The following is an 11906-nucleotide window of genomic DNA, read 5'->3' on the forward strand; positions in this document are numbered from 1 at the left end:
GGTGGTCCATCCCATGGAGACTAGGAGAATCCTAGAAATGTGTCATGAATGCTCTGGTCATTTTGCTTTAGCAAGCACAGCTAGGAGAATTCTTAATGTAGGTTACTTTTGGCCACGTCTCCATAAGGATGTATGTGAATGGTGTCAAAGTTGTAAAGTATGCCAAAAGTTTGGAAGGCGACAGTTGATTCTTGCAAGGGCCCTTGAAGCCTATTCCAGCATATGGACCATTTGAGAGGTGGGGGTTGGACTTTGTGGGACCACTCCCTCACTCATCTCACGGCAAGCATTATTTATTGGTGGCCACAGATTATGCGACTCGGTGGGTAGAGGCCAAGGCCACAACCAATAGCAAGGCAAGCACAGTTGTAAAATTACCAAGAAAAGGCATTGCGATAGGCACTTGGCAGAAGTTTTATCGGCTTATAGAACCACACACAAATTCTGTACTACATAAAGTGCCAATAGTGCCCCCATACGGGCTGACCAAGATAGAATCCTGAGCTACCCCTAGGGCTGCAGCACATACACACCCACAAGTTTTAGCTGAGTGGTCTATGATGGACATTGTTCTCTCTCTCTCAACCTCAATGTCTCTCTCGAACTTCAAGCTTTGTACTACCCACACACACACACATATCTACATCTATATATCTACTACCAAGGCCATTCAATCTAAACCTATTCTCCAACATCATGCTCCAACATTCAATCTCTCCAAGCCCAGCTACATTGGCTAGTCTGACGAGTCTGTTGTGTGTATAACAGAACATAGGACTCCACGTTGCAAGCATAAAATCACCCAAGCAGTCGCTAGGGATAGACGCATGGTACTTTCCCAGGATGGGTTAAAAGTATGTGGGAGAAAATGGAGTCTACAAGCAAGGGAATGCACAGGGCTCGGTCAAAGTCTGAAGACCGTGGCTTGCTGGAGGCGATAGCAGAGTGTGGCAACAACTGCAAGGCCAACTTCAGGTCTGGAGCATCTAAAACACAGAGGAGTGGCTTAGAAATTCTGAGCTTTGAGGAGGCACTCACTTATCTGGAACGGATGCCCCAGCCGCCTTCTGTTGAGGACTTCATGTGCATCTTGCATAAGTGCAGAAAAAAGAAAAATCTAGCATACGCAAGGCGCTTGCTTGCCTATATATGCAAGAGTGGGCTGGAAGCTCATCGATCTCTCCAGAACTACCTTGTCCCAATGTTGGTGGAATGTGGAAGCATATACGATGCTCAACAGATTTTTAGCAAGTTGTTTGATCGGATTGAGTATTCGTGGACTTCTCTCATCATGGGTTATATTAAATGTGGGGATTCACAGCATGCCCTCAACCTGTACCAGAAAATGCAAGAGGATTCTGTACATCCTAGCAAGTATACGTTTGTGGCCATACTGAAGGCTTGTGCTAGGCTGAAAGATCTGGAAAGAGGTTGTCAAATACATGCTGAGATTGCCAGACAGGAATTGGAAAGATCTCCTTTTGTTGGCAGCACCTTAGTAGACATGTATGCCAAATGTGGCTCGCTTGCAAAAGCGCGGGAAGTGTTTAACAAGCTGTCAGTTCGAAATGTGGTCTCGTGGAACATACTAATTGCAGGATATGCTGAACACGGTATTGGTGAGGAAGCACTGAACTGTTTCGAACAGATGCAACTGGAGGGTATATCCCCAGATGCTTTCACGTTTGTTTGCAGCTTGAAAGCTTGTGGCAGCCTAGAAGCCATAGACAAGGGGCAAGAAATACATGCTGAAATCGCCAGCCTGGAATTAGAAAGAGATCATTTTGTTGGCAACACCTTGGTTGACATGTACGTGAAGTGTGGCTGGCTTGCGAAAGCTCGGGAAGTATTTGACAAGCTGCCAGTACGAAATGTAGTCTCGTGGAACATACTAATTGCAGCATATGCTGAACGAGGTCTTGGTGAGGAAGCACTGAACTGTTTCAAACAGATGCAAGTGGAGTATATATTTCCAGATGCTTTTACATTTGTTTGCAGCTTGAAAGCTTGTGGCAGCATAGGAGCCATATACAAGGGCCGAGAAATACATGCTGAGATTTCTAGACGAGAATCACAACGTGATCCTTTTGTTGGCAGTGCCTTGGTCGACATGTATGCCAAAGGTGGCTTGCTTGCAAAAGCACGAGAAGTGTTTGACAAGCTGCCAGTCAGAAATGTAGTATTGTGGACTGCCCTAATAGCAGGATATGCTGAACATGGTTTTGGTGAGGAGGCGCTAGACTGTTTTGAACAGATGCAACTGGAGGGTGTCTCCCCGAATGCTTGCACATTTGTTTGCAGCTTGAAGGCTTGTGGTAGCATAGGAGCCATAGAGAAGGGCCAAGAAATACATGCTGAGATTGCCAGACAGGGAATGGAAAGTGATCCTTTTGTTGGCAACACCTTGATTGACATGTATGCCAAATGTGGCTCCTGTGAAAAAGCACGGGAAGTGTTTGGCAGGCTGCGAGTTCGAAGTGTAGTCTCGTGGAACATACTGATTACAGGTTATGCACAGCTAGGAAAAAGTAAAATTGTTTTCTATATGCTAGAGAAACTGAGAGGAGAAGACTTAAAGCCAAATGGGGTCACATTCCTTAGTGTTCTTACTGTATGCAGTCATGCAGGTCTAGTGGATAAGGGTCACAAGTACTTTGAGACCATGAGCAAAATCCATGCCGTCACTCCAACTATTGATCACCACATTTGCATGGTTGATCTCCTTGGCCGTGCAGGCCAATTTGACGAGGCAGTAGCGATGGTGGAAATGATGCCTTTCCAACCTAATATTGTGGTGTGGACTACTCTGATGGGTGCATGTCGAAAGTGGGGTAATGTGGAGCTTGGGAGACGAGCCTTTGAACAGGCAGTGCAATTGGATGAAAAGGAAGCTGTCACTTATGTCTTGATGTATAACATAGAAGCCGGGGCAGACTTGGGCTGAGATAGATGAATTGTTCATAGATCTGTGGTGGGGGATAGAAGACATTTCCAAAGCAAAGATATATGCAGAACTAGAAGATATTTTTCTAAAAATGGAAGTGTGGAAAAGTGATGGGAAAAAATGTCCCATGAGTGATTTGTGGGATGATTGGTGGAATTTCCATGTAGATGTTTTGTGGGTGTGTGTGATGAGAATTGGAAGTGGGATAAAATTGTGGATATTTGTAGGGTGGGAAGAGTATGGGAAATGGTGTAGTTCAGGTCGTGTGCAGGCCAGCTGCATGTTAGGATGGCCTGAGGTTTTCTGGGTGAGTTTCTTTCAGACTTTAGGAATGGCATTAGCTTGGCATAAGACATCACTGGAGACAGTAAGAGATGATTGGGGTGCTATGACAGACACTTTGGGGCAGAGGGATCCCCAAATGCGCTACAGATACATGCGGAGCACCTAATTCAAGGGGGAATCTGTTAAGAGTTTTGAGGTTTGTTTTGAGTCACTGGGGGCACGTATGAGGCAGCGGTTACATGGATAGTGACTGCTGAGGTTGACGAGGCCTGTACATGCTAAGAGTGAGCTAGCAGGGCCACCAACATTTGTACCCACACATGAACACCTCAAACTGAATCGGGTCTAGAGCATTGATTGAAGCGGGGTTGCAGGTGAAGATCCCAGACCTATGCACCTGCTTTGCAAGTAGCATTGGCCAAAGACAGCCATTGAATGCCATCCTTTCCAGAATGGATTTTAGATTGAGTGGCTGGACACGAAAGGCATACTATTTGTGATGTGTACTCAATGTATTACCAGACTCACATTGCAGAGGAAGATAAAGGAGAAAATTTGTGATACCCTGGGGAACTTATGCTTTCTGAGTCATACTGTTTGGTTTGGTCAGCCACAGTCCAAAGGTTCATGTAGGAAGGGAGAGGATGCGGAAAATCAGGTTGAAAAGGAAAAAGGTGTACTGGCTGCAAAACAATCCAGGAAGGGGAAGCACCAGAATGTACTTAAGCAGTTCTGATGGTCAAGAAATTGCGGTGGAGGGGAAAGAAATAAACTCAGTAGCCTCAAATAATGAAGTTGAGTGTTTAGCCCGATACATGGCTTGATACGCATTTAAGAAATAGGGGTTCAGAAGCCTTGTTTCAGTGGGGATTCTTCGCTAGAAATATGCCATATGCAAGGAACTTGGGCAGGTGTTTCAAGCCTTTGCAGGAGGCGGCAAAACAATTCTGCAAACAGTTGGGAGGTGATTTTATTTCTGCACGTCATGAGAGAATGAAATGATCGGCTGTGCATTGGCTCAAGAGGCCCTTAGAGAAACGGTTAATGTAATGGCTCAGGGTTGGAAGATTTGCAGGATATATACAGCTACCTGACAAGAGGAGAAACCTCCTGAGAAGATGTCTAAACGGGAACAACAAAAGTTGCTTGTGAAGGAAAAATATTATAGGCTATTGGGAGAGACATTATATAGAATGGGAAAAAAGTTGATGCTGCGAAGAGAGGTTGGGAGAGCAGAAGCACAGAGAGTCATGGAGGTATCCATGGGGGCCATTTTGCACACAAATAGGAAGGTTTTGGCGGCAGGATATTTCTGGCCTAGTATGCATAAAGATATTCAAGAATGGTGTACACTTGCCATACGTGCCAAGCTTTTGGGAGAAGAGAGTTGAAGAGGGCCCTTTAGGTATATGCAGACAAAAAACCTATGTCCTTGACAATGGTTGGGGCAATTGTTGGGAAAAGACTCTAAATTTAGATTGTTACCAAACTTATGTAAACATAGCACGTCCTAGTGAAACTGAAATTTTGAAGAGTGACTCTCTCTCTCTCTCTCGCACGAGGCATGGGCAAGAAACTACTGTTCTTCAGCATCTCTCTCTCTCTCTCCCCCCCCGCCGCTCCGCCCCCCACCCCCTCAAGCCGTCTCTCTCTCTTTCCCTTTCAGGTCGCCTTGTCCCTCAAGGCACCTCAGGCCTCTGTCCCTCAGCCCGCCTAACCCTCAGCCCAGCATTGTCGGGCGTCGCATCAGCTCCAGCGTCGCCTCAGCTTCAAGGTTCGTCTCTTTTTAAAGCTCATCGCTGACAGACAGACAAGGTGCCGAGTCAAAAGGTCGCTGCCAGCAGCGTACAAACGCCAGTTCAGTTAGCTCAGTGAGTTCACAGACAGACAGTTCCAGTTCAGTTCAGCCACTTCATTGACTCCAGGTTGGGACAGACAGTTCCAGTTCAGTTCAGCCACTTCATTGACTCCAGGTTGGGCTGAACCCCTAGCCCAACCTAGGACCTGCATTGGGGTAGTCAGATCTAATGCGGCCAACATGGAGCCTACAAAAGCTTAAGTCGTGTGCTACCTCTACCCCGATTAGTAGGGTAAGTGTTGCAGCTTTTCCTAGTGCAAAGACATATCAAAAGATGACCGTTTCGAACCCACAAGAACGTATTTATTATTTAGAGCTTGAAGTTCGAGAGCTTAAGCTTTGGCTTGCACCTCTAGAACGGAGATGTCATGATATGGAGGGCAATGGAAAGCATGAAGTCATCCATGAGGTACTACACAAATGTAATACCAACATCGATACAAAAATTTCCTCTAAGAGGGGTATCTAAGAATGGGAGTAATTGTCAAAGCTTGCTTCAAAGAATTAAACTTGAATGGCTTGGATTTCTGGTGCCAAGACATGAGGAACTCCATTGCGAAGTAGTTTGGTGAGGGGGCTATCTAGGCGAGCAAAATCAAATATGAATATTTGAAAGTAACCTGCTAGGCCCAAGAATCTCGGACCTAAGAAACCTCCCCACAGAAAATATCTGCAAATTCTTATAAACTTGTCTATCCCAGCTTTTGAAGGAGCACACCAAAAGAGGTAGAAGATAGAGGTGGGATAAATGCAATGGTTAAGAACTAATCTCCTCCTTGCCAAATTGGCCTGAAATCCCCTCCACTCCTTAATTCTCTTTTGGAATCTGTTCAAAAACCACTCCCACCTTTGCTTCATGGTTATTTCAAATGCACAATGCAACTAGTTTCTAAAGTGTAGGAAATGGTTACCACTCATTTAAATCAATGAAGCAAAAGATGATTGCGGATGTAAATAGCAAAGTGAATAAAGTTGATCTTTACATGGAAATCAAAGAGCAAGGAATCTAGGGTGACGAATGATTAGGACTTCAAATCAAACCCAAAGACTCTTATTCTTAAATTGATGTTATAAAGGCCATCTTATGATAGTACTAGAATATAGCTATGTTGTATAATACCTTGGGATGAGTCGAACTTTGTGCACTCCTCCGATTCTCTGGTTATCCACATGTGGTAAGTCAATTTTTGGTATAAAACTCTCATAGACCTATGAGGCCTTGGTAGACATTAAGATCTCTCTCTCTCTCCACACCCTTTTTTTAATAGTGAGGGAGAAGTAATATAAAATAGGTGGAGATGGATATTATATTGGATTATTCCCTCCATGTAAAATAGGCCCATGTGGGGGGGGTGTAGATAGTCCAAGAATGCAAGTTAAATAATGGGAAAAGTAGGATGAGGTGGCAAGATTCATTGTGCCAACCCTCCACTTGTCCTCCTTGATGTTTGAACGTATTATAAAATTAAGAAGAGACCAAGGGAGTATCTTAGACTTGGGATATGGGGTTTGATTTATGTGGAAAAATGAGGCAAAGGATTGTCGCACACAATTGAGAGTGCGTACCCACCTAGTCCACATGGGAGATTCCTCCACACACACCATGCATGTGGGAGGATGCATTTATTGGGAGAGACTCTCTCACTTGATTTCCCCCATCCTTCCTTTCAAATAAAGCATGACTCTCTTCCCTTGATGTCTTCATCTCTACATTCCACCTCCCATCATATACATGCTCCTCTTCCCTCTCTCCCTTCCCCCTTGTGTCATAGTTTCTCTCTTTATTCCCACCCCTCTTAATCCCTTTTCCCCACCCATGTTAACGCTTCTCCCCCCACGTTCCCTTTCCCCCATGGCCCTCAAGCGTCACCATGCCTAGCGTCTAGCCTCATGCCTTGATTTCTTTTCTAGTTAATAGAATTGGTGTGGCTGTTGGGATACGAATCTCCACGTATGAGGATCATGCCACCTTCGACAACTTGGTAGTTCTCTTGTGCAAATCCCCCACCTCTATTTCTCTCTCCTCTCTTCCTCTCCTCTCTCTATAAAAATTTGCCTTTTTCTCTCTCTAGAAAATTCCCCCTCTTCTCTCTCTCTCTCTCTCTCTCTCTCTCTCTCTCCCTCTCCCCCCCCCTCTCCTCTCTCTCTCACCCACATTCTCTCCATTCGCGCTGTCGTGCGCCTCGCCATTTACGCTGCTGTATGCCTCGCCATTTGTGCATCGCCATCAGGCGTCGTGTCCTGTGTCTTACCATTCGTGTCACCTATGTCGCACCGCTATCGATTCTACTGCTGTCATTACTTGCGATGCCCCCACCTACCCTTGTCACGAGGCGTCATCCCGCACCTACACCACCTGCACTTGCTATCTCGCTGCCTGCGCACTGCTGTCTATCCCACTGCCACCGCCACCTATGCTTGTCGCCTACTGCTACCTCCACCCGTGCTACCATCTCTGCACTCCATGCACCGTGTTTGCCTACCTTGCTATCCACTCCTCCCTCACGCTTCATGCCCGTCACCACCTCACCGCCTCCTCCCTGGTTTGCATCCTACATCCTCTATGGCAACAAAGCTTCCGGTGTCCGTATCTTTTTGATGTGGTGGAATTTCTCGGTGCCACAAAAAGGAGAAGTGTTTAGTTCTCCAAGCTCTTCACGACTGGCTAGTCAAAATCAAAAGGTATTCATAGGAGAAGAAGATGCGTGAAAAGTGAGTCTCTTCTAGAGAATTCTCTAAGGCGGTCGACAAAATGCAAGAATCTAGTTGTTCATCTAACTTTGTCCCTTGAAGGTCAAGAAGAAAAGAGTGTTCAAGAAAAAGGTCAAGGTCCAGGAAAAGCCAAGGAGCTATTACTATGATTACGCCAAGGAGCTAGGGTTCTTCGAGTTCTTATGTAATAACATGCATTTATATGGTTAAGATGTTCCGTCCTCGGAACCCGTTTGTTCCTAATCAACCTTTTGTTCCGCATCATGAACTTCATGTGGTAATTTTTTTTGGACACATTGAATTTTCAACAGAAAATTGTGAGCTTGTTTGGGGTAGAATGCCTTGCTGAGGTTTTGGCATCCCCTCATCCACTCATCCTCCCAATCCTAGATTATCGGGAGACTTGGGATGTACGTGTCTTTGTACTCATATGATGTCAACTTGGGTCTTACACTTTGATGGTGCTTATAGACCTTCGACAAAAGCGGTGGGGGTAGGAGTGACCTTGACTTCACTCGATGGAGAAAAGTTTTTGTATGGTAGCCCTGTGGCAGCAGACACTTGCAATTAGGCCGAATACTCCGCACTCATTTTTGGCTTGCAAAAAGCCAAAGAACATCAAATCACTCAGCTAGAGGTACGAGGCGACTCACAACTGGTATGTCGAGACAAGTGAGGGGTGAGTGGAAAGTGAGAAGTGAAGCCTTGACAGGCCACCATCAATAGGCTACTCAGCTTTGTTAAAACTTTGAAGAGATTCAAGTGAAGCATATTCCAAGAACTCAGAATAGCATCGTCGACTCACTAGCATGAGCATCCTATGAATCAAAAGAAGGTACCTCTTCAAAGGAGTGGAAATGCCGAACCTCACCCCGCTAAAAGAAATCTCATGGAGACTACAAGAGCTTGAGGATTTGGAAGGTGATGTGCAAGCCCTGCATCTTCTTACCATGGTAATGGCTTTCCTCTTTGCTTTCATGAACAACTTGATGCGATGCCGTACCCCCAATCTCCCCCAATGATGTCTGCTATAAAAGTTGTTTACGAACTCTTCTTTGCCATCGACTCTTCCTGTATGGACTATCGCACCACTCCCAATACTCTGTTTCCAGCTTACATTTGCTTTCTAGAAGTCTTATCCCCGCACTTCCATTTTAAAATTCCACTCTCTCTTGTCAATACATAATCTTGTATTTTCTTACATCCACTGTATTCTTCGATTCCCCCCTCTTTTCCAAGCATGGCTGACATTCCTGTGTTCTGTGGTCTGGTTGAAGAAAATCCAAATGAGTATCCAGTTGCCTTCAAGTGCCGTTGTGTTTCTCTCAACTTTCTTACTGAAGATAGATGGTTGTTGGTTCTTCCCACATTTCTAGAGGGTTTGGCTCAAGTGTGGTATGAGAAGCAGGCCGAGGGCGTTCGCCAAAGTTCGCCGAGGTTGATAGCAGCTATGATCGAGTATTTCGGCAAAGAAGAGGAGCCAGAGAATGTGTACCTACAGGTGGCAAACCTACAGTCAGAAGGTGAGACAGTGCGCTGATATGTGGATCAAGCAGTCATGCTCGTGGACCATTTAATTCCACGCAAGGGGACAATGTCGAATTTCGAGCTAGAATGACTCAGCATGTGTTGGGCTACCTTGTAGCAAGAGCAAGTGATGAATTTCGCCTCAAGCTTAAATGGGAGAATCCAAAGACCATGGTGCGAGCACAAGAGATTGCTCAAAAGTTTCACAAAGTTCAATCTGACCTTGCTTCAAAGAAGACGGTTGTCCCTCTGCAACCCCCTCAATTCTTGCAACAACCTGGGGCAGTCCAACTCAGAGGCATACACCCACCCCCTGTCAGGGATGTATTCACTGCCTCCACCTGAAATGTATGGTCCTCCTTAGATGCTTACCCTCAACGAGATGTATATCCTCACCCCCAGCCTGGAAGATTTCCCCAACCTTGCCTACGAGCCCCCCTCCTTCCTACTCCCTTGGCCCCTCCTGCTAAAGAACCCGGAGTCAATGACCTTGCCAAGGCCCTGAGTGATCTTCGGCTTGAGATGGTGTGGGCATTAGAAATCAAGCCAATCGCCCTCCAAGAGAACATGCCAATGTTGTGTGCTACAAGTGACACCAGAAGGGTCATTATCGCACTGAATGTCCTAATATTCGAAGGGTGAATCTTCTAGGTGAATCAGGCACCGAGGATTTTGATGTAGAGGTCCTTGACCTTGGGAAGAGAAGTTGTACCACCTCAGACCCCTCTCCAAACCGTGGATGAGGCCGCCCCAGGAAGAAGGTGTCCTTCTCAGAGCCCCCAGATGCTGAGATGACAGCCCACCAATAGAGAAGTCTAAAAGATCTCGCAGGAGTAAGTGGTCGCCTCTCGGATTTCCCTATCAGCTCAAGGCAAGAAGACTATTCGGTCATTTAGGACCTTGCTCATCGGTCTTTGAGCATCACGCTTCCTCAACTAATAGCATTAAGCCCTAAGGTGAGACGTGAGCTACATCAAGGGCTCTCAATGAGGAGGAGCAAGAAAAAGGGAAAGGTACGAGAGATTTCTTCTATCTCTGAAGATGTTGATCAGCACCCGCATACAGTATACATCATCATAGATAATTGTCATATCAAAAGTGTGTGTGTTGATGGGGGAGCCGCATGTAATATCATGGTGCCCCCTATCATGAAGAAGTTGAATTTGAAATGCACAAGGCATTCCTTCACTTAAATCAAAGTAGAAGATGGTCGACGACTCACCACCCTGGGAGGATTTGCCCATCACTATCAATGGGTTCACCACCACCATCAATTTCTATGTAGTGGACATTGAAGATATAGGTAGGAGTTACCTAGCCATACTTGGGAGACCATGGTTGAGAAAGAGTGATGCAGTTAGTTATTGGAAGACGGGACACATGTCTTTTGGTGCTTCAAAGGAAAAGATCCCGGAGGAAGAAGAAGAGGAGCAAGACAATGATACTCTCTCCTCCTCAGTGTCTGAGTCAATGGAAGATTCAGACGGGGGAAGAGGAGTTCTTAGAGGAAGAAGTTTACATGATGGGGGTGTCTCCGACCCCGCCACTTGCGGAAAAGGTAACAGCTAGTCCTCAACAGCTTGAATCTATGCTTTCTCCAGACCTCACTCCGAGTGAGAAAGATGAGTTCCTAGAAATGTTCAAAGGTTTCCCTGAATCTTTGCAGCTAGCTACCACCACCTTCGCCATGTGACTGCCATAGAACACAAGATAGATCTGAAGCCTGATGCTAAGCAAGTGGCTCAGAAGTATCAAAGATTAGGGCCCCTACAGAGCGACACTTTGCGCTCAGAGATGCAGAAGCTTGTAGAATCTGGGTTTATTTTCTGATTCACAATACTGAATGGGTTTCACTAGTGGTAGTCACCCCAAAGAAAAACAACAAGTGGCAGGTCTGCATCGATTATAAGAAACTCAAAGCGGCCACCAAGAGGGACCATCATCCTCTACCCTTTCAAGACCTCATTCTTGAGAAGGTAAGTGGTCATGAGATGTATACTTTTTGCGATGGTTACTCTGGGTTTTATGAAATTAGAATTGCCGAGGAGGATGTGCTTAAAACCACATTTGCCACACCTTGGGGGACGTTTACATTCAAAGTGATGCCATTTGGCCTCACTAATGCTCCTGCTACCTTTCAAAGATTTATGCAGATGGTGTTTTCTTCTTATTTGGGGGTTTTCTTGGAGGTGTTTTTAGATGATTTATGTATATTCTCAGCACTTAAGGAGCACGTCATGAAGGTTAGGATGGCCTTCCAAAGGGTCAATGATGTGAATGGTGGTCTCAATCCTCATAAATGCACCATTGGAGCCACTCAAGGGAGGTTACTTGGACATATTGTCTCATCCGAGGGTGTTAAGCTTGACCCTGAGAAAGTAGAAGCTATCCTCAAGCTCTCCCTGCCAACAACCAAACATCAGGTACGTTTATTTGTCAATCAAGCAGGATACTATCGTCGCTTCATTGATCAATATGCTGCTTTGACGTGACCCATGACTACGCTATTAAAAGATGGGGTTGATTTTTGTTGGGATGAGGATTGTGATCATGGGTTTGTACAAATCAAGAGTGCTCTGG

At 45.5% G+C, this 11906-nt stretch overlaps 1 protein-coding gene across 1 annotated transcript; it reads left to right on the plus strand.

Moving 5' to 3' along the window:
* The first annotated feature begins 674 nt into the window (after positions 1-674).
* On the plus strand, positions 675-3104 carry LOC147889637 (pentatricopeptide repeat-containing protein At1g06140, mitochondrial-like). The gene has a single exon (XM_087391911.1). The coding sequence runs from the start codon at positions 857-859 to the stop codon at positions 2942-2944; it is 2088 nt and encodes a 695-aa protein (XP_087248037.1). The 5' UTR covers positions 675-856; the 3' UTR covers positions 2945-3104.
* Positions 3105-11906: the final 8802 nt, after the last annotated feature.

The sequence above is a fragment of the Dipteris shenzhenensis genome, chromosome 20, assembly GCF_047967505.1.
Source record: "Dipteris shenzhenensis isolate YYH24624 ecotype China chromosome 20, Dip_SZ_1.0, whole genome shotgun sequence".
NCBI lineage: Eukaryota > Viridiplantae > Streptophyta > Polypodiopsida > Gleicheniales > Dipteridaceae > Dipteris > Dipteris shenzhenensis.